The 22,811-nt window shown below is 43.2% G+C and overlaps 3 protein-coding genes across 6 annotated transcripts in view; 2 read left to right on the top strand and 1 right to left on the bottom strand.

Annotated features, from left to right (window-relative positions):
• Napepld (N-acyl phosphatidylethanolamine phospholipase D) overlaps window positions 1-3,892 on the top strand; it is a 39,034-nt gene extending 35,142 nt beyond the window's left edge. For all 3 annotated transcript variants that reach the window (XM_045136209.1, XM_045136210.1, XM_045136208.1), the window contains exon 5: window positions 3,402-3,892. In XM_045136209.1, the coding sequence (XP_044992144.1) occupies window positions 3,402-3,551 (150 nt within the window). In that variant the 3' untranslated portion in view covers window positions 3,552-3,892. The remainder of the gene's footprint in view (window positions 1-3,401) is intronic.
• A 3,569-nt stretch (window positions 3,893-7,461) lies between these two features.
• Armc10 (armadillo repeat containing 10) lies at window positions 7,462-21,983 on the bottom strand. Its single transcript, XM_004652891.2, has 6 exons — window positions 21,830-21,983; window positions 19,264-19,412; window positions 16,078-16,212; window positions 13,453-13,629; window positions 9,570-9,641; window positions 7,462-8,763 (listed from the first exon to the last, which is right to left on the bottom strand). Exons 1-6 carry the CDS (start codon window positions 21,966-21,968, stop codon window positions 8,509-8,511), a joined length of 927 nt encoding a protein of 308 aa, XP_004652948.1. The 5' UTR covers window positions 21,969-21,983; the 3' UTR covers window positions 7,462-8,508.
• Window positions 21,984-22,671: 688 nt separating this feature from the next.
• The window catches only part of Fbxl13 (F-box and leucine rich repeat protein 13), a 205,543-nt gene continuing 205,403 nt past the window's right edge, over window positions 22,672-22,811 (top strand). For both annotated transcript variants that reach the window (XM_045135824.1, XM_012947562.2), the window contains exon 1: window positions 22,672-22,807. In XM_045135824.1, coding sequence (XP_044991759.1) covers window positions 22,733-22,807 — 75 coding nt within the window. In that variant the 5' untranslated portion in view covers window positions 22,672-22,732. The remainder of the gene's footprint in view (window positions 22,808-22,811) is intronic.

Raw genomic sequence — 22,811 nt, 5'->3', positions numbered from 1 at the left:
CTGGCTCAGCCCTGAGTCATGATGCTGCAACTCTTCAGGGAGGCTGTCGTGGCATGGAATGGAATGAACACATACTAACTACAGAGGGTAGGGAGAATGCATGAAAGCGTCAGTATGTGTGTGTGTATTTGGGAGGCAAACTGCTGCTTTTGCATACTGCTATATTTGATGGCAATATCCTATTCTGTATAGAAGTAGATGTTCCATGTATATTACTTGCCAGTGACTTAGATGAAATACCAGTACTTTATCAAACCCATGCAAACAAAAGATTGAAGGTTTTTATTTTGAGTGGTAAGGTAGACAGTTGAGATGGGAAGACGAAGAGGATCCAAACCTCTGTCACCAACGGTTATTTCTTCTGTTAGTATTTTATTTTTATTTGAGAGAGAGAGAGAGGGAGGAGAGGGAGAGGAAGGAAGAATATGGGTATGCTAGGGCCTCTAGCCACTGCAAATGAACTCTACACACGTGCCACCATGTGCATCTGGCTTATGGAGGTTCTCAGGAATTAACCTGGGTCCTTAGGCTTCTACAGGCAAGTGCCTTAACCAGTAGGCAATCTCTCCAGCACAAGAATTCTTTTCTTTTTAAGAGAGAGGAAAGAGAGAATTGGCATACCAGGGCCTTAGCCACTGCCATTGAACTCCAGATGCTTGTGCCACCTAGTGGGCATGTGCGATCTTGCGCTTGCCTCACCTTTGTGCATCTGGCTTATGTGGGATCTGGAGAGTAGAACATGGGTTCTTATGCTTTGCAGGCAAGAGCCTTAACTGCTAAACCATTTCTGCAGCCCCTAAAGAATTATTTCTTATTCAGCCTTCAAGAATTATTTCTGTGATGGGGAGATGATTCAGTTGGTAATTTGTTTGTCTTTCAAACATTAGGACATGAGTTTGATCCCTGAAAATCAAATTTAAAAAGCCTGGTATGGTGGTGTACACTGGAGAAACAGAGACAGCTGGATCTCTGCGGCTCACTGGTCCTCCAGTTTAGCCCACTTGTGAGGCTCCAGAACAGTGAGAGACCCTGTCTCAAAGTAAGGATGCTACCGGAGATTGTCCTCTGGCTTTCACACCCATGCACACATTACTCATATTGACAGCTAGGCCTACCTGCATTCAGGAGGCCATCAGCAAGATGGAAAAAGCATGTTAAACCTCCATCTTTACTTCTTATTAAGACTTTAAATAAAGCTTGGTGTAGTGGTGCATGCACGCCTTTAATCCCAGCACTCAGGAGGCAGAGGTAGAAGGATCGCCATGAGTTCAAGACCACCCTGAGACTACACAGTGAATTCCAGGTTAGCCTGGGCTAAAGCGTGACCCTACCTCAAAACCAACCAACTAAATAAAGATTTATGTTTTTTCACCATTTGGGAGTTGCCAATGTATTTAACTAAACATAAAACTGTGAATCACTATGAGTTTGTTACATTGTAAAATTGATGGGCTCTTCAGAAAGGTTTATCTGATGATGCCTAAATACTTTAAAACTATTTGTGGGACTGGGGAGATTGTTTAATGGTTAAAGGCATTTACTTGCAATGCATGCTGGCCTGAATTCATTTCCCCAGCACCTATGTAAAGTCAGACAAAAAGTGACACAAGCATCTGGCGCTCTCTTGTACTGGCTCTCTTGCACTTGACCCTGGTGCACTCTCCCTCCACATAAATAAACCACTATTTGCATAAAAGCAGCTATAATAGCTGCTCACTGTTCTATAAGCAGAATAAGGCTGTCCCTAATGTGGCTACACAGTAAAATCTTACAGATATAGCAACATCTGCTTTTCTAAGGAATGATGAATGCATTCCTAGATGATTTATTCATGTTGTTAAAAAAAACCCACTAGTTTTGATGCAAACAGTTTTAAAGTATTATATAATACATAGATTAATCTTTTAACTGATGTAGGTTTTAGCTTGAAGAGGTCCTGTTGTAAGTTGATCATATAAACAGGCATTCTGAGCAGGAGAGATGGCTTAGTGGTTAAGGCACTCACCAGCAAAGCCAAAGGACCCAGGTTCAATTCCCCAGTTCCCACATAAGCCAGATGCAGAAGGTGGTAGATGCATCTGGAGTTCATTTGCAGTGGCTGAGGGCCCTGGTATGTCCATTTTGTCTCTCAAATTAAAAACAAAACAACTAGGCTGGAGAGATGGCTTAGTGGTTAAGCACTTGCCTGTGAAGCCTAAGGACACCGGTTCAAGGCTTGATTCCCCAGGGCCCACAAGGGGCGCATGTATCTGGAGTTCATTTGCAGTGGCTGGAGGCCCTGATGTGCCCATTCTCTCTCTGTCACTGTCAAATAAATAAAAATAACAAAAATATTGAAATAACAAAACAACCAACCAAACAAACAAAAAAATACCAGTGACCCCTCAGGCATTTAGGAGCTGTCCAGGGCTGGTGGCTTTGCATTTGACAAAGTGCTGGGTACTCGTCTGCTCTCCCACAGGTACACTTCCTGACCTCTGCTGTACTGTCTTCCTTTTAAGCAGTCGGTGATTTCAAGGCTGTGGTGCACTTTTTACCTTTGTGTGTTATATAGTACATGGATCATGAGATATATACATAGGTCACCATAAGTCTTTCATCTTTCCTACCAACTTCTTTAAAAATTCAAATTTTTGTTTTTGTTTTTTATTCAAGGTAGGATTTCACTCTAGCCCAGACTGACCTGGAATTCATTATGTAGTCTCAGGGTGGCCTCGAACTCAGAGATCCTCTTACCTCTGCCTCCAGAGTGCTAGGATTAAAGGTGTGTGCCACTACGCCTGGCTTTTCATATCTAATTCTAAGGTTTTCTTCTTTAGCTAGAAATATTTGCTGTAGCATTTGTTTTCTCTCTCTCTCCCCTTCAGATTTTTATGTTTCCCAAACATTGTTAATATTCAGTTCTTTAATACCATTTTCGGTATTGATTGTATTTACATTGAAATTTTTTATCTAGGATGGCATTACAGCTGACATACAGATGTTTGGATAGATTGATTTCTACCTAGTGATAGACTTCACAATTTTTAAAATATTTTATTTATTTACTTGAGAGAGAGAGAAAGAGGGAGAGAATGGGTGCGCCAGGGCCTCTAGCCACTGCAAACGAACTTCAGGTGCATGCGCCCCTTGTGCATCTGGCTTACGTGGGTCCTGGAGAGTCGAGCGAGGATCCTTTGGCTTTGGCAGGCCAGTGCCTCAACTCAACTGCTAAGCCATCACTCCAGCCTCACAATTTTTGACTCATTAGAAAACATTGACTAAATTGTTCATGGTTCATCTAAAAGGCCTTGTTTGATGTAGGCATCTGTTGATTATTTTAGGCTGAATGATTATTTGAACTATTCCCCAAATACGTGTACTGATGATGTTTCACTTTTCTTCCTTCTGCCATTTGCCAGCATTACTTGGAGCCTCCAGTGAAACTGCGTGAAGCTCTAGAAAGATATGGACTTCGGACTGAAGATTTTTTTGTCCTGAAGCATGGAGAATCAAGATACTTAAATACTGATGATAAAGCTTTGAATAAATATGAACATAGGAGCTTTTAATAAAAAGGCATCATTTGATATAAATCAGAAAACAAATGAAAAGACTAAGAACTTCATGCAAATTATGATTTTTTACATTTGGAAATAACTTCTGCAAGTGCGGCTGTGTGTGTGTTTTTTAAGGTGTTTTTTGATTTGTGTAATACCTTGCTTACTAATATGATGAGCAATGTATATAAACTATGAAAGAGTTCAGGGATGGTCACTTACCAAATTGGCCAATGTAGATTTAAAACCTATAACAATGATGTCAATATTGTAACACGATATTTTTACTAAAGCATTATCCTTTAGTGGTGGTAAATTTTCTGAGGTTATGATAAACTGATATTAAAGACTCATTTGTAGTTGGGTGTGGTGGCTTACACCTTTAATACCAGTACTTGAGAGGCTGAGATAGTAGGATTGTCATGAGTTTGAGAGGCTAGCCTGGCCTACAGAGTGAGCTCCAGGTCAACCTAGGCTAGAATGAGACCTTGACTCACCCCCCCCAAACAATAAAAAATGACTGGTTTGTTTTCTGCAGGGGTCTCTACAAGGAGAACCAAGGTTAACTACCCACTTACCTATACACACAATACACCACAACCCTTTCTTATATTCATATTATAGTTAATGATAGAATAGTCCCCACTATGTTGATCAAACATAGCAGTTCTAGCTGGTGTGTGGTGGTGCATTCCTTTAATCCCAGCACTGGGAAGGCAAAGATAGGATCCCGTGAGTTTGAGGCCACCCTGAGGCTACATAGTGAATTCCAGGTCAGCTTGAGCTAGAGTGAAACCCTACCTCACAAAACAAACAAACAAAAAACCATGGCATTTCTTACTTTATCAAGATTACTTAGCAGAGTGGTGGTGTATGCCTGTAATTCCAGCACTCTGAAGGCTGAGGTGGAGGATCAGTAGTTTAAGGTCAGAGCTACAAGTGAGACCTTGCCCCAAAAGAAAAAAAATATAGTATATATGCCAGATGTTAAAGTGATTATTTTGTTAAGCATAAAGTGAGGAGTTGGAGCTAAGTTACATTTTTAAAGATATTTTTATAGTGGTAAAATAGCATTGCATAAAATTATTTAAGACATTTAAAAAAGTATACAACTCTGTGGCATCTAATATGTTCACATTCTTGTTCAGTTACACCCACTATCCAATTAGCTATCTAAGAGTAGAACAGTATACTCGATTGTGCATATACAATGGTCAAAAACTGATGAGCAGGGAAGGCTGGAAGGATGGCTTAGTGGTTAAGGCATGGGCCTGCAAAGCCAAAGACCTAGGTTCAATTCACCAGGATTCATGTAAGCCAGATACACAAGATGCACACATCTGGAATCTGCAGTGGCTGGAGGCCCTGATGTACCAATTTCTCTCTCTCCCTGTCTTTCTCTCTCTCAAAATAAATAAATAAAAATATAAAAACTGATGAGCAAAGATAGGAATAATGTGGTTATGAAAACCATGACTTAGGGAATATCCTATTTTTATTCTGAAAGTAGACCTGCTAAGCACAAATAGAGCTACAATGAAATATTTTAAAGAAGTGTAGATCTTAAATACAGAATGTGGAAATAAATTTTGTGTTCATTTCTATTTTCTCTATATGCACTCATTTTTTCCCTGATCTTTCAGCTTCAACCCTAAACATAACAAGGTTTATATTTTATTTTACATGATTTGGATGTGTTACATATTTTTTACATTAAATGACCTCTAAGCACAATTGTACCTTTTATTCATTGTGGAATACTAGTAATTTTAAGGAAAAATCTGGTGTGTGCTGACCTGAGCTCCTGTCTCAGCAGGGCTCTGCACTCTTACAAACAGGCTCTGAACCTTCTCCAGGGACCTGAGTTGGGCTGACAGGTACTGTATGTAGACTCCATGGTCCATGTCCCTGAGCTACAGACTCAGCGACTACACTTTATTCATACAGAACCATCAAAATAGGTTTTCTATACCAAATGCTACCCAGGTAGTACCCAGCAACCTGTCTGCACATGTGTATTCATGCCATGCTAACCAGTAATTCTGAATTTTAGTACTTGATCATGAATTTTCTGTTTAATATGAAACAAGTCACCTATGTTCACAGTGTCTGTTTCCTCTTATACAAGAGGATAACTGTGACCTACCTCCCAAAGGTGTAAAAATAATACTTTTTTTTTAAAGCAGCTTAGAAATATAAGGGGGGGGGTGATTTAAGCATTAATACCTAATATAGGTAAGTCCATTAGAAAGCTGAAAATAGGCTAATGCATTTGCTAATGTTGCAGGTTTAATTGTATACATTAGCACTAAATACTGGAGGCAAACCACTTTACCCCACTTATTTTGTGAATTTAGAGAATAAAAGCCAGTAAGCGATCATGACATTTAACTTTCTTATGTAAACATTCAAACAAGTCAAAGGGAAATGTGCATTATTATACTAAATGTGTAATGCATGTGATTTGGAGGTACTAAAGCACAAAAGAAATACCCTGTAAAATAAGCTTTGGGGGGAAAAAAAAAACCGAACCCAAACAAGCCTAACCTTCCACTGCAAGCAGTGAGGATCGCGGGGGGCTAGCCTGCACTCACCTGCTCTCATGCTGGCTGGCACTCCTGCAGCTCTTTCTTGTCGCTGCTGCCCATCAGACTGAATTCCATGTTACCTCCATGAAGGAAGCCAGTGGGTACTGAGGGTCTCTCCTCAAGACTGGCCTTATTGTTCCTGTCTCCACATGCACTACTTACCTGAGGGTACCCAAACAATGGTCTAGCCCCGTCTAACTGAGCCTGCCTTGTTTCCCCAGGTTTCCTCACACTCTTCTACGTTGATGCTCCATTCATTAGGAAGTACAGCAAAGTACACACTCCCTATCCACTCTTAATGAGTACTGATCTGTTTTGAAGGGTGTTTGTGTAGCGTTAGGTTTTTGTTTTTTTTTAAAATCTCCTCTCTCCCTCAGTTCAGTCAAATATACACAATGTAATACGGTCTAATCAACCTTTCGGGTCAATTCCACTTTCCTCTTTGACCACTGAGCCTCTTTGCCAAGGGACGCTGCTGTCGGTGAAGGTGGGCTTGTCAAGCAGGAGAGAGAATACCTACTAAAAGTGACCGTGTGTCATGACCTACCTAAGGGATCACAGTGAGTTCTAGTGCTGACAGACCACACTGAAGACCTGTTTTTGTTGTTTGGTTTGGTTTTCAAGGTAGGGTCTCACTCAAGCCTGTTGGCCTTGAACTCACTGTGATCCTCCTACCTCTGCCTCCTGAGTGCTGGGATTAAAGGCGTGTGCCAGCACGCCCCACCTTCAAGGCCTGGTTTTTAATGCCTGCAGGTAGTGGGTACTTCCTTTCAAGAAGCCGGGAGGCAGGTTTTAAAAAGTTGTTATAAAAAAAGTGCCCCCCCCCCGCCAAAATGTGCCTTTGGGGAAATGCTGTGAATTTTGGTTGCTAACATAAAAATTATTCGTTGCCATAATACTATAGTACTAGTCCAACCCACTGGGGATTTCCACTGCTCACCTTTTCTCTACTGTGAAACTGCTCTTCAGAGTTGTTTTCTACACAAGGCTCACCCCAAGAACACACATTTTTCAATTTGAGGATTTGTGACTTCTATGCAAACAGTCTTGAAACCATGTATTTACAAGTGACTTTTCAAGGACTCTTAAAGCTTTGTCTAAATACATAAACACTAAAGCTTGTTTGCACATTGATTTCCTTAATGCTAAACATGATGGTGGGTGAGAACTTGAATAATGTAGAACATGGCCGAATTCAAATACACCAACTATTATATCTTACAGGATAAAAAAAATTACTTAAAAAAGGCAATGACTAAAAAATTTTTATATAATTTTAGTTAAGTAAAATGTGAATGAAAAAGTCCTGTCAACAAGGGGGAGAAAATACAACCTTTAAAGTTTTTCTTTTTATTAAAAAAAAATTATTCAATTTATGGTCATAGTAAAAAAATTCAAACAATAGAAATGGACATACACAGAAAAGCCATATCCCACAGCCCAGCCCCACACCCAGGAGCATGAACGTCTTTCTAGAAGTGTTCCGTCTAGATAGAAATGTAAATAGTGCTCACAAAAGACATGGGATTATACCACATACTATTAGAATGTGTTTTTAAAAACCACCATTTCATGGGTATATTTCTACATCAGTACAGTCAGATTCACTTCAGTCTTTTCAAAGAGTGGTTACATAATTGTAACTAGATCTCTATGGATGGCCATTTTGGTTGATTCCCAGTATTCTATATGTCACATCTTTACACAATGACACACTTATAGAAGTGAGTTCGAAGAACATTCTTCCTGAAAAGCTTACTTTTTAAAAAAACTGATTAGAAATGACAGAAGAGTTTTTGATGATCGAAACAGACTTGAAGGCAGTATGGGTGGCTGGCAGGTGGCCTGACAGAGATCAGTGCCCTAAAGAACAGGTGGTTCCTGGCATCCAATCCACCAGGTCCCCAGCGGTCTCCCAAGAGTAACTGTACATCCCTTCCAGGAGTCAGAAGGGTGATTATTACATATGCATGCCACACCGTCTCTTGTGGAGGAAATCACTACGGCAGTTCATAAACCGTGACATAATAGTTTAGTACAATCATATTCATCTGGTACCAACAAGACGGTCCAAAACTAGCCTGGAGAGTATGACGAGTATAAGATCTCGTGCGCTTTTCAGAACGGAGTATCTTCACAGACTTTACTGGCTTAGCATACACACACCTAGTCCCAAAACCCCGAATCTGAAATGCTCTAAAATCCCAAACACTGACCATCATGTTGGATCAGGAATGCCTAACCTGAACTGTGTTAAAGATGAAATACGGTAGTTATTGTTCAAATTCAGTGGCTAAAACAATCCTTTTAAAAGAAGATGAAAAATAACTGTGTGATAACTAATAGGCTGCATTACTCTCTGGAAAAATAGGATCAACAAATCAGAATTTTGGTATTATTGTTACCACTTTTTCTTTCACATCCTCATCGTGATGGTAGACCAAAGCTCTCATTTTCTGGGCACATTCTTCTCCATATAACAGGAAAAATAATGACCCTTTAGCAAAAGAAGGCTGGTTAGCTCCATGACCTTCCATTTGGAGGCAGTTCTTTATATTCTGAAAGAGAGTAAGTACTCGAAGAAGAATCTCCTTAGCCATTTGGCCATCATAAAGGGACAGGAATGATGGATCCACCTGAAAGAGAAAACAGTGTGTCATTTTCTTATTTTAAAACTGCATTAACTAGTTTCTATTTTTCAAATTCAGTCACATAAATGTACCCTTAACTTACGTAACTTAAAGGTATAAAATTTTATCCGTCCTCTGTTATACACTAATGGAAATAAGGTTTTCTGTTCTAGCTAAGAAGTAAGATTTCCTTGGAATCCCAGAGTATACTCGTTTGGAAAACCATCCACCTCCTGAGGCTCCATTCCACGGTTTTTAACCCGGTCCTTCAGCAGACAGCACTGCTCTCCAGTGCAGGGCCCAGGGCTGGGGGAGGGATGGGCAGGTGGCCCTTCCTCTCAGGTGAGCTCCATTTCACTGCAGACCTTCCTTTCTACTTACACTTCCTTCAGCACATTCACAACAGATTTTAATTACCTCGGTCCTTTGTTACGTGATCTTTTTGTTTCTCTCTAGAACACAAGTTCCAGGACAAAAATCACCATGTACTCACTGGTCTGGGCACTCAGCCCAGCATGGAGCACACACTGGGGACTCAGTCCTGCTGTTGCCCTGGATACAAAAACAAGCCAAGTCGAAAAGACATGGTGACATAAGTGTACCCCGACTGGGCAGACACAGGAAATGCTTCAGAGATGTTTAAAATGAAAATGGGCTTGTTACAGGAAACTTAAATTCATATATGCAAAGATTAATGAGATAACACCTTAATAACCTGAATGTTATTATTCAGAGATAATTCCTGTGAACATTTTGGGATAGGTCTTTAAAGATCTGTCTACATTTATAAAACAAATACATAATCTATTTACTTGGGCATTGAGTAGTCCTTCTGTCATGGCTGGATTTTCAGACAAATTCAATAGCAGCTTCAACACTTGAACCTGAAAAGAATATTGGTTTATTTCAGACCAGCAAACAAGACTTCTATCCCTAGCGTGCTGGCCTTCCACAATGTCTCCCTGCAAAGTCCTGCCTGAGCTTCAAGGCTCAGCTCCCATTTTCTCTACTCCATGAAGCCCCATCCCACACGCTAATGCGTCTGATACCCCACACCATTGCAGCAGCAGTTTCCACAGGTCAGAGACTAAGTGGAAACTGCTCTTCAAATAAAAAATGAAAATCTCCCAAAGCTTAGTTCATGTTTGATGAAAGTGAAAAGTTTGAAAAGGTTTGGTTCACAAGGCTAAATAAATAATAGGGTCCTTTTAATATGAATCTTGGAGGTTATCTCTCCTTTTTTTAAAATTGGTTTTTCGAGGTAGGATCTCCCTCTAGGCCAGGCTGACCTGTAGTTCACTATGTAGTCTCAGAGTGGCCTTGCAGAGCTCTTGGCGATCTGCCTCCCTCTGCTGCGATTAAAGGCGGGCTCCACCATGCCTGGCTGAAGCTCTCCCTTTTGTGTTTTGCAAACATGTCAATAAGGCACAGGGGTACAAGAAAAAGAGCCAATCCAGTTCTTTTCATTAGACCTAGGAAGGAACTTACATACTCAGATATGAATATTTTATAGGACTTTTTTTTGTTGTTGTTTTGTTTTATTTTGGTTTTTCAAGGTAGGGTCTTGCTCTAGCCCAGGCTGACCTGGAATTCACTATGTAGTCTCAGGGTGGCCTCAAACTCTGTGATCCTCCTACCTCCGTTTCCCAAGTGCTGGGATTAAAGGTGTGCACCACCATGCCTGTCTTATAAAAGTTTTTTTGTTTTTTTTTTAAATACTATAAAAGCAATGGATAGCAACTTTAGAATCCTTCCCCCCACCCCCGCTTCTGTAGTGCTGGGATCAAAGCCAGGGCCATATGGGGTCGGTTAGCACTCTACCGAACCGAGCACACCTCCAGCCCTGGAACAGCTTTAAATACAGGAAAAGGACATTCACGCGTACTTCCCTGGCAGACTGAGTGAGCACTGCAAAGTGTTCATGTGTCTTCCTGGTCCTTGTGTACACACCTAATACTGCACAAGGGAGTGTGTACAACCAAGGGGCAGGAAAAACAACAGCTAGTTATTGTCTGGAACTAAGATGCAAGGTTTCTGTGCTCTGACGAAGGGAGTTAAGTATGCAGGAAAAAATATAAGGTTAGAGGACAGATAAGGATTAAACAAAATACGGGCTGTAGTTTGGTTTGAAACCCTGAGTCCTGTTTTTCCCTTTCTTGTTCCACGTGCCATCTGGTGGTGACTCCAGGACACTGATCTTAAGCTGTTGGCTCTGTTACTGCAGACGCAGCGAGTGGTTTGCTTGTTAGTGCTTTCCACTGGGCGCTGTGAAGCAGTGATGCGTCTGCAAATCGCTCCAGCGCACCGCCGCTAGCGAGCAAGCGCTTTTAACCGCTGAGCCAGTTCTCCAGCCTCCCATGTAGTTTTCTTTCAACTGTCCCAGAAAACACAGCTAAATATGGTAAAACCCTGAGTATTAATAAACCCAATTTATCACAGTGAATGAGTATACATTCTAATTTGTGTTCTTTATGGCTTGAAAAAAAAAGGCAATCATATACACTGATAAGGGGGGTGTTATTTAGTCAAAAAACGTTCAGAAAGTGTCCCCTGGCACCTTGTTGAATTCAGCTCCATATTTGGTGCCTCCTACAACTGTATAATTAAGACAAAATGATGCCTTATCTCATCCCCTTCACTTCTACACAGATGTGGTCTTAGAAGGTTTCTAACAAATAATGGCTGACTCAAAACTATAGTTTGTTAAAAGGTTAATAATATATGCGACATAAAAGTGAAAAGGGGAATCTGGGCAAAGGGTATAAGCAGGGGCTGGATTCCATGCAAGAGGAGAAGGGGAAGAAGAATGCGTGATCATAAGACCCATCATTTTGTATGCTACTTAAAAATGGTTTTAAAAAACATTTTTTTGTGGGTGGGAGAGATGGCTCAGCAGTTCTTCTTGTGCAAACATGAGAACCTGAGAAGGCTGGAGAGACCCCTCGAGTTTGATCCTCAGGACCCACATAAATAGCTGGGGATAGCTTCATGTCTTTAACCCCAGTTCAGTGGGGGACTAGGGATCTAAGAACAGCTTGAGCTTGTGAAAAAGAGTTAAGCTCTGGAAGAGACCCTGGGCTCAAGTAAGAATGGTGGGAAAATAATGGAGCGAGGCACCCAACGTTCTGCTCCCACCACCGAACTGAGGGGCCTCTGCCTTAGGCAAGTGGGGTACTGCAAGGGCACATACCCATGCTCACCCCCCCCACACACATTATATCACATACACACATAAACAAAAAATTTTTTTTTGGAAAATCTGAAGTCAGCAAAAACTTCAGCTAGGGGAGCTGGGGTGATGGCCAGCTGTTAAAGGCATTTGCTTGGAAAACCTGCTGGACTGGGTTTCAGTTCTCCAGCACCCATGTAAAGCCAGATGCCAAGCGTGGCACAAGCATCCTGGTGTGTGTTTGTAGCAGTGTGAGACCCTGTTGTATGTGCGTGTGTGCACACACATACAAATTAATTAGTAAATGAAAAAAAAAAAAAATGCAACCAGGGATGGGGAGATGGCTTGGTGGATAAAGTGCTTGCTGTGCAACTATGATGGGCTTCTGTCAGCTCAGGGTGCCCACAGCAGGAAAGGAGGCGAAGACAAGAGGGCTTTTTCAGAACTTCATGAATGTAATAGAATGGTGAATAATGACACCCAGCCTCAGTGCAGGTGGAGGGCAAGGACCTATCTGACCTCTGCACAAACACCATGCTTGCACAAACACACACAAACGCATATATGTGAAATTAAAAAAAAAAAAAAAAAAACAGGAAAAAAAACAACCACCACTATTATAAATCTGAACTGTAGGCGACCTGGAAGTTTAACTTCAGTCTTAACAAGTTTGATGTGATAGCTCTTCAACCTTCAGTAACTGTTCCAGGGCTGGGGAGATGGCTCAGTAGTTAAAATTGCTTGCTATGCAAGTTGATAATCTGAGTTTGGATACCCAGACTCCACATGAAGATGGATGCAGGTGGCACATGCCTATGTAATCTGTAATGTGCCTATGGCAATGGGGGGTGGAGTCAGGAGGATCCTGAAGCTTGTGGGCCAGCTAGCCTGGTGTTTGTAGCAGCAAAAACTAGAAAGACCCAAGCTGGGCATGGTGGCGCATGACTTTAATCCCAGCACTCGGGAGGCAGAGGTAGGAGGATTGTCGTGAGTTCGAGGCCACCCTGAGACTACATAGTGGATTCCAAGTCAGCCTAAGCTAGAGTGCAGACCCTACCTCGAAAAACAAAAACAAAAGAAACCTAGGAAGGCCCTGTCTCAAACAAGGTGAAAGGACACCCAGAGGCTGGCCTCTAGTAGTCTGAATCTCACATACTTGTGATTAAGCCTCATACTCCATCCCCAGCGGGTGGAACCTTGCTTGGAGGAGGGGTGCTGGGGGCAAGACCCTGACATTGATTAGCCCCACTGCAAGCCCAGCACAGACTGCTTCCACCCAGAGCGGTGACAGGAGGCGATGCCCTGCTGCCTTCTTGCTAGGCCTTTCCCGTCATGGTGCTGCATCCCCTCAAAGCCGTGAGCTGAAATAAACCTTTTCCTCCCATCAGCTGTTTTTGGTCCAGTGTTTTGTTCCAACAATGAGAAGGTAACTGCAACATCCTCTGACCTCCATACATGCACTGTGGCTTGCACACGCCTGTACATAACACACACTGAACACACACACAAACTCTGTCACTGAGTACCTTGGTGCTTCCATTTCCACTAAGTAGCAGGTGGAACAGGTCTGTAATGTAGTTGCTCAGCATGTGCTGGTGGTCATTGGTAACAGTCATGTTTGTCAACAGCCTCAGTCCAGCCAGCTGCACAGCCGAGTTCGGGGTATCAGAGATGACGTCCTCACAGACTTGATTAACGTATATCTGAAATCAGCCAGGGAAAAGGTGAGCATCTTGGATTTCCAGAAACTTCGTTTTCATAGCCACTTTTCTGCATAATGGAGTACGGTGACTGCTCAGGATGGAACTGACCTCAGGAAGATGTTATTACTGTTTGGTACTCAAACTGGCAACTCAAAAAAAAAAGTGTATGTGTGTGTATGTAAGCCTGTAGGTCTGTATACATGGGCGTACACATGTGGAGGTCCAAGGATGACCTCAAGGTACCTGTGCTCTTCTTGTGCCTTTGGCACAGTGTCTCTTGCCACTGCAAACAACCAGTCTAATGGGCCTTTGAGATCCAGATTCTTCTGGCCCTGGCCCCCACTGCTGTAGGCATGCTGGGATCCCAGATGCATGTGCCACTTTGCATCTGGCTTTATGTGGGTGGTGAGGAGGACCACAGTGGATCTAAGTCACATCAGCAGGATTTTTAAGCAAGCACCCTTAATTGCTAAGTCATCTCTCCAGCCCATGGTGACTAAAAACACTTCCTTTGCCGGGCATGGTGGCGCACGTGTTTAATCCCAGCACCCGGGAGGCAGAGGTAGGAGGATCGCCATGAGTTCAAGTCCACCCTGAGACTACAGAGTGAATTCCAGGTCAGCCTGGGCTAAAGGGAAACCCTACCTCAAAAAACCAAAATAAAATAAAATAAGTAAAAAAAATAAAAACACTTCCTTTGTTTAATGCCTGGCATAATGCTGAGAATGTTAAATTAAATCACTTAATCCTCTTGAGATAACTCTATGAGGTTAGAAGTATGATGGCCATCTCATAGCCCTCAACTTGAAAGTCTTCAACCAGGAGGTTGGGGAGCAACGCCCAAGTGGAGAGATCAAGTTCTCACTACCATGGCTCCTCTCTCATAGGCCTGGGTACACTGGGATCAGGGAAGATGTGTGAGGCCGCTGTGTCTTATGGCAGGTTAGCAGTGTGGTCTAGAGAACAGTATACTGTTAGAAGAATGGGAGGGCAAGATGAAATGGAATTTCTCTTTGGCATTAATTCTATCAAATGCAAGCAGATGGACTAAGTAGATGGCTTAGCAGTTAAGGTGCTTGCCTGTGAAGCCTAAGGACCCAGGTTCGATTCCCCAGGACTCATGTAAGCCAGATGCACAAGGTGGAACATGTGTCTAGAGTTCGTTTGCAGTGACAGAAGGCCCTGGCGTGCCCATTCTCTGTCTCTTTATAAGTCATATATTTTTTGTAAAATGTCATTTAAAGCATTTATCAACTTGTGTTGACCATTTATACCCTTATTATAGCTGAATCTTTTCAGTTTCAGTTCTAACAACGTTTTAACTGGGCCAGCTTCCTTCCTCCTGCAGCTGACCCCACCTCACCTTCTTCCATTGTCTTGAAATTGTCTCCTTTGTCAACTCTGCTGGTAGAAACCTTAGACATTTTCTGAAGAAGCAGGTCAGATTCTGCTAGTTACAGGAACTTCTGGATAGGCGTATTCAACAACGTTTTACCTCTTTTCTTTTCTTTTCTTTTCTTTTTTTTTGTTTTTTCGAGGTAAGGTCTCACTCTGGTCCAGGCTGACCTGGAATTAACTCTATCATCTCAGGGTGGCCTCAAACTCATGGCAATCCTCCTACCTCTGCCTCCCGAGTGCTGGGATTAAAGGCGTGCGCCACCACCCCCGGCTCGTTTTACCTCTTTTCTTAAAGCCCCGCATCAAGGTTCCACCTTGCCTCGCCCTAGCCTTCCTTACCTTGCTTACAGCAGCCTGCTCACATCTGTACTCTACCCCCCAGTCAAGAGCTTGTCAATGCTGAACGGGATTCGTTTAATCTCTTACTTTATCGAGGCTTCCTGCTGGTGCTCTTTGATTCGGGTTTGGTTCTTTTAGCACTGCTTTTAACTGAAGTGAACTCCAACTACAAAAGTCCATTGCACCAGGTCTAGCCCAGGTCTCTTCCTCCTCTACATTTGTCTCCAGTTTTCTTTTATTTCTTTTTTCCCCCAGAGGTAGGCTCTCGCTCTAGCCCAGGCTGTCCTGGAATTTACTACCTCTGCCTCCCATGTGCTGGATGGAAAGCATGCATCACCATGCCCAGCAGTCTTCACTCTTTTTTTTTTTTTTTAAATATTTTATTTTTTATTTATTTATTTAACAGAAAGAGAGAGAGAGAGAGAGAATGGGTACACCAGGGCCTCCAGCCACTGCAAACAAACTCCAGACGCGTGCGCCCCCTTGTGCATCTGGCTAACATGGGTCCTGGGGAATAGAACCTGGGTCCTTTGGCTTTGCAGGCAGACAACCTTAACCGCTAAGCCATCCCTCCAGCCCAGTCTTCACTCTTTTAAAGGTAATTCTTGACTATTAAGTTATAAAGTATAATTTATTAGTTTCATTGCTTACCTTATGATTACTGTTTTGTATACAGAAAACCTTATACATTTTTAATTGCAGACAACTTACCTTTATCTTGATTTGGTTTTCAACATTCACACTAAGGTTATTGAGTGCATTTAAAGCTTTCTCTTTAATACTGTCATTTGGACTGTTGATTTTGTTTCCGACAATGGGAATACCTCCCAATTCACGAATAATGGCCTGTGGATGGGGGAAGGTAGAGAAAAGGACTGTAACTTCAACATGCATGTCCTTTACTGAATCCTGCCCATCTAGAAACACAACTACAAGTTCATCACTTTTAAGAAATACTCTTTACACACACACACACAATATTCTTCTCACATACAAATTTTCCTATTAAAAATCAATATAATTTTTAAAATGAATCTATTTTTAAGCTGATATATAAAATATAAAATTTGTATACATTAATGGAGAACTTTGTAATGTTTTGATAGAAATGTTATGTTATGTAATCATTTCATATGTATCTATGCAAACATTTTTCCTATTTCATGGCAAAAACATTTCAAATTCTTCTAGTTTTTTGGAATATATGTATAGTACACAATTGTTACTTTTAGTGATCTTACTATCTACAATTCAGCATATAAAGGAAATCAATTGAAAATATCATTATTCAAAGTTATATAAAAAATTTGCATATATACTATAAAGCAATTTAAAAATCATTTTCCTATGAAATGTGTTGTATGACTTCTTTACTACAGACAAATAGACTTGGAATACAGTACTAAAATAGTGTCATTGGAACACTAAAACCTCAAGATATTATTAGGTGTCCAATTCAAAAAGGGGGAAGGAGTCCCACTGTCAGATAAGTTTGGGAAACTTTGGGTTCTAAGAAGAGTAGACATGTTTCCTTATTGTAAAGCACTAATATGCTCATACGCATTGGTATTCTCCAGAAAGACAACTGACTACAGTATTTGTCAACTATACACAAAAAAAATCCTTTCTTCAGTAGTGGGAATGAAGAGAACTCATTATCATCTTACAGAATTAATTAATTAATTAATTAATTAGTTAATTAATTAATTAATTAGAGGCCCATAGTTTCAAAAGTAATTAATTAATTAATTAATTAGAGGTCCATAGTTTCAAAAGTAGTGCCCAAATTTTCAAGGAAAAAATAATCTGAGAATTCACACAATTGCAACACGATGTTACCATGCATTTTTTATTTCAACATGAAAAGAAGTAGCTGTTGTCTTAATTCTTATAAGAAAAATAAGTTGAAAATTTTCTGCATTTACAGAATGGCCAATAATGTCACAGAAAATGGCTGCCATCTTCTACTTTCTAAAACCAGGCATGCATTAAGCAATGTAAACTTAGGGGATGGCCATGATCTATGCAGCATGTTGGCAGATGCAGACTGAGGCACTGTAACTGATATTGGATGCACTGATCCTCACTGTTCAAGGAAGCATGTGTTCACCAGGGGCCACTGACCCATTGGACTTTTCCAGAGCAACAGAAAACTAGGGCATCAGCCGGGCATGTTGGTGCCCGCCTTTAACCACAGCACTCGGGAGGCAGAGATAGGAAGATCACTGTGAGTTCAAGGCCACACTGAGAATACAGAGTGAATTTCAGGTCAGCCTGGACTAGAGTGAGACTCTACCTTGAAAAATCAAAAAGAAAACTAGGGCATCAAAATATGCTCCACTATGGGCAGATCTGGCGTCTGGTGTGTTCCACATAGTTCCTGGTTTCCCTGTTTTTTTAACTTTTTTCTTGACAACTTCCATAAGTATAGACAATAAACCATGATAACTCCCTCCCACCATCCCCATTTCCTCCTCCCCAACCCACCCTCCATTGAATCCCTTCTTTCCAATTGGTCTCTCTTCTATCTTGATGTCACACCCCCACCTCCATTATGAAGGTCTCCCGAAGGTAGTGTCAGGCACTGTGAAGCCATTTTGTGTCTGCAAAATAGCATGTAAAGGAATCCTACCTTTCCTTCCGCTCTTTTATGTTCTTTCCACCACCTTTTCTGCAATGAACTCTGAGTCTTAGAGGGTGTGACAGAGATGTTCTTGTTTTTTATTATTTTATTATTTTATTATTTTTACTTGGGATGGAACCCAGCACTTTCTACTGCTGAGTCTAAATCCTCCCCCAAACAAATGTACTCCCTACTAGGACAGCTGGCCAACACTGTTTACATCTACTCCTGTTCTGTGGATGCAGAATGTGTGTGAGCCAGGGCCATGATCGCTTGCTGAGATTGACCCACCGGGCTTGGTATTTGATCCTGGAATGCACTCCTTTTGGACACAGTACTTTTTTTTTTTTTTCCTTTGTATCTTTTAAAGTACACTTCTTTGTGGCCAAAGACTGGTCCCTAAGAAGCAGGCACAAGCACAGTCAAAAGATGCGGGGAGGGAGAAGGAGAAGGAGAAAAAGAAAGCTTGGATAACTCTGCAACCTTGAACTGGATTCAGCTATGCTTGAAATCCATGCTATTCTTAGATATTCAAGTTAGCTGATCTCAATATTTTTCTCTTTGGCTTAAAATAAAGTTGGATTCTTAGAAAAATGCACAAGCATTCTGAACATCTCCCTAAAAAAAATCTTTAAAGCATTACAGCATACTTTGGCCACTAGTATGAGATAAAGTATTTTTATGCTCAAAATAAATTTGCATTAATGGCAACTTAACAAAGGCCATGGCTGAAAAAATTACAAAAAAAAGGTCTTCATTTGTTCTCCATGTGTAAGGGGTTAGAAGGGGAGAGAAGGGAACATCTAAATTAAGACCTTTAGTCTTAGTGTTAAGTTTCCACTTGCAGGAACCACTTACAATGATTTGGTGGCTATCAGGGTGTGGCCCAGGAACCACTTGCATCAGGACCACACTTGCAAGATCAATGAAGATTTGACATAAATTGTATACTTAAATGTTAGATGCTTTTTTTTGGGGGGGGGAAGAGGTTATTCATTTAATTTTCATTGTTACTGTTTTACTATTTTATTGAAGCACTGTTTGTCTTTATATAAAAAGCCTATTGTTGCATAGACACATTTCTGAATGTGATGCCCATGACCAGCTTCAGAGAGTAGGAACATATTTATAATCTCAGTGCTATGTGGCTGTGCTTTACTATAACACTGTATTGTAGGCATCCATACATGAGGAACATACATACAGGCTCTGAGAGGTTAAGTCATGTATCCAAGGTCAAAGACTAGGAGGTGGTTTGTTGAATGAGGACTCACTTGGTTAGCTGAAAAGGCTGCATTGTTACCCAGAGTGACCAAGGCTTTTTCAATAATGACAGGGTCCTCAGTTGACTCAAGCAGGTAGAGAAGTTTCTCCAGTTGTTCTGCATTTAGGACCTCATCATGTGAACCATCAGTTAGATCTTCTGAATAAAAAGAAAGTCATTTTGTGTTCAACTATAATCAGTATCAATGAGTGGATTTTCTTAGTTTTTGAAAACAATTTTTGATTCCTGGCACATTTTTAGGCCATTTACATGTTTCTAATCTCATTTAGTCTTTAAGCATCTGTAGGAAAGATATTATTATTCACATTTTATACATGGGAAAGAGGCTCACAGACATCAAAGTATTAGGCAATGGTCACACCTGGCTCTCACTCTTTACTTAGATAGGATCTCCCACTTGAATCCAGTTTGCCATTTGCTAACTTGGTTAGTCCAGCTAGCCAGCTTGCTCTGGGAATCCAGTCTGTCTCCTCAGAGCTGGGATTACTGGACCCACCTGACTTTTTTTTTTTTTTTTTTGGTTTTTTGAGGTAGAGTTTCGCTGTAGTTCAGGCTGACCTGGATCTCAGGGTGGCCTCTAACTCACGGTGATCCTCCTACCTCTGCCTCCCAAGTGCTGGGATTAAAGGCGTGCACCATGCCTGGCCCACCTGACATTTTACATGGTGTGGGGATCTGAGTTCCTGTCCCCATGCTTATGCAGCAAGTGAGTTATCCACTGAGCCATCTACCCAGCCCTGTCTTGTTTTGTCTCTGCACATGGGTCAGCCCCTTCTCCCCATTGCCATAGGTGTGGTGGGAATACAGATACATGGGTCACTTTGCACCTGGCTTCATGAGTGCCAGGGAGCAGAACTCAGGCCAGCACCTTTAACCATTGAGCCATCTCTCCAGCCCCAGTAACTTATTTTTAACACTGTCTGATGTAAGTTAATGATAACTGTGGGAACTGGTAGTTTCAAAGTTAGACTGTCAGGCCAGGTATGCTGGTACACGTCTAATCCCAGCACTCAGGAAGCAGAGGCAGGAGAGTCCATTCCAGGTCAGTTTGGGCTATATAGGGAGATCCTATATACATACATATATGTGTGTGTATGTCTGTCTCTCTCTCTCTCCGGGGTTTGGAGATGTAGCTCAGTTGGTAGAGTGCTTGTCTGGAACAAAAGAAGCCCTGGGTTTGATCTCCAGCACTACATAAAATCAGGCATGGTGGTACACGCCTGTAATCCCAGTATAGGGAAGGTGGAGGCAAGAGGATCAGTTCAAGGTCACCTGCAGCTACATAGTGAGTTCTGGGCCAGTGCTATGAGAGACCTGCCGTCAAGAAACAAAACAAAGAAACAGTAAAACAAAGTTCAGACTGTAAACTTTCATCAAATGGAGGTTACATGAGAAAATATTTGTGTCCAGGTCCTTCCCAATTAATTACACAGAAACATCTGACACAGAGAAAGGCAACAAATTAGGCTTTGTAAGTAAGGGCAAATACCTTTAAAAGCCGTTTCCTTGTTACGAAAGGGAAAGAGGTTGTACGCCTCCCTTTTTTTGGAGCATTTCCTCCAGCAAACTTGAAATTACAAATCCACTGTCTGCTCGTTTGCTAAGTGTAAGAGCCAGTTTTATAAACGGAAAATGTTTCCTTCAGGGCTCGGGAACCCTCTTTGAAACATCACTGGGTCAGTCTAGGTTCTGTCGTAAAAGGTTCCTAGTCCCATTTAAAAGATTTTCCTTTATTTTCCTTTGGATAAAGGCAATTAGCTAACACAACTGCTCGATTTCCAGTGAATGTGGGACGAATTATATGTAGCAAGTCTCTGTCTTGAACTGTATCTTTGTAGTTTTTGTAGTGCCATTAGCATAATGCCCCTGATGTCGTAGTCAAAATAGTTTAATGCATACTTAATAATAAAGTTACTTAGTTTACCTCTGTGAAAGGCAGTATTTATTTTTAATTACTTTCCTAACAAATCCTATGATCTGAAATCTCCTTTCAGAATGTTCAGCCGTTAGAATTCTGGATGTGCCAATCAACACTTGGGACAAAATCTACAGCTGGACCTAAGGTCCACCGGGAGGGCGTGTCTCTGGCAGGCTAGCGTTTTCAATTTCGGGCACACACTCAAGTCGAGATGCTACGGGGAAGGTCGGGAACCTCCCCACCCGAGGTCCGGCCAAATGCCGGCAGCAGGACTCCGACTACGTGCAGAATGCCTCCCACAATCAAAGGTATCCCTTTGGTAACACAATGGCCCCGAGCGAGCTTTAACGTGAGAAGCAGTGAACAGGCCTTTTGAGGAAGCGCAGCCTCCGCGGTGACGCTCGCTACGTGCACGTCAGGAACATTTGGGCGACATCTTAACAAAGAAGTGGGACACCCTGAGCGGCAGCTCAGGACCCCACAGCCACACAGCTTAATCCAAGGGGCGATCCGACCTCTCCCATCATCTGAGCCCCTCCTCCCTCCTCCGCTCGGCACCCCCCCCCCCCCGTTTTGCAGCAAGGACCGGGAGCCGCGCGCGCCCGCGGGCACCTGCCGGGCCAGCCCACCTCCTCACCTGCGGAGCGCGAGGGGCGCAGCCGCCGCCCACGGCAGCCTCGCCGCCGGTCGCGCGTCAGCCGGTAGATGCAGTAGCAGGCGCCGGCGCCCAGCACCAGGCCCGCCGCCACCCAGCCCACGTCCCGCGCGCCCCCCATGCCGCCCGGAGAAAGGAAATGGGCTCTGAGCTCCGCCTCCCGGAAACCGCCCTGCTGGCTACCAGTCCTAAACCCGCCCACTGCCCGCGGCTTCCACCGGGCAGGCTGGAAGCTCGACTCGCGAGCGGCTACGTAGACGGTGACGCCGGCAGGGGTCCGGCCTCCGCCAGCCGACACAGCGGGACACGAGGCCCGCCCCGGCCCCGCCCCCTCCTCCAGCCACGCCCTATCTGCCCGCCATGTTCTGCCCCGCCCCCTGGCCTCCAGCCCCTCCCCTCCCCTCCCCTCTGCTCGCCATGTTCTGCCCCGCCCCCTAACCTCAAGCCCCGCCCTCCCCCCGCTCGCCATGCTCTGCCCCGCCCCCTGGCCTCCAGCCCCGCCCCTCCCCTCTGCTCGCCATGCTCTGCCCCGCCCCCTGGCCTCAAGCCCCGCCCCCCCGCTCGCCATGCTCTGCCCCGCCCCCTGGCCTCCAGCCCCGCCCCTCCCCTCTGCTCTCCATGTTCTGCCCCGCCCCCTGGCCTCCAGCCCCGCCCCTCCCCTCTGCTCGCCATGCTCTGCCCCGCCCCTCTATGTCCCGTCTCACCCACCTCCAGCCCCGCCTCTCTCCGCTGTGCCCCGCCCCCTACCTGCCCCGCCCCTCGCCTCTTCTGACGTCACTAAGCTCTGTGTCTTGCCCCCTGGTTGCCAGGCAACGCCCCGCGGCCCTTCCCAGCCCGGGCGCAGTGCTGCGGGCTTAGCCCACTTCCTCTGTCCTATGTCTGAGCATGGCTTCCCTACGCGACGCGCTCCCGAAGCTGAAGAACTACTTCAAGGACAACTACATTCCCCAGGTCTGCGAGGTAC

The sequence above is a fragment of the Jaculus jaculus genome, chromosome 16 (genome assembly GCF_020740685.1).
Source record: "Jaculus jaculus isolate mJacJac1 chromosome 16, mJacJac1.mat.Y.cur, whole genome shotgun sequence".
Taxonomy (NCBI): Eukaryota; Metazoa; Chordata; class Mammalia; order Rodentia; family Dipodidae; genus Jaculus; species Jaculus jaculus.
The sequence above is the reverse complement of the archived record's forward strand: the minus strand, read 5'-3'. Positions and strand labels throughout refer to the sequence as shown.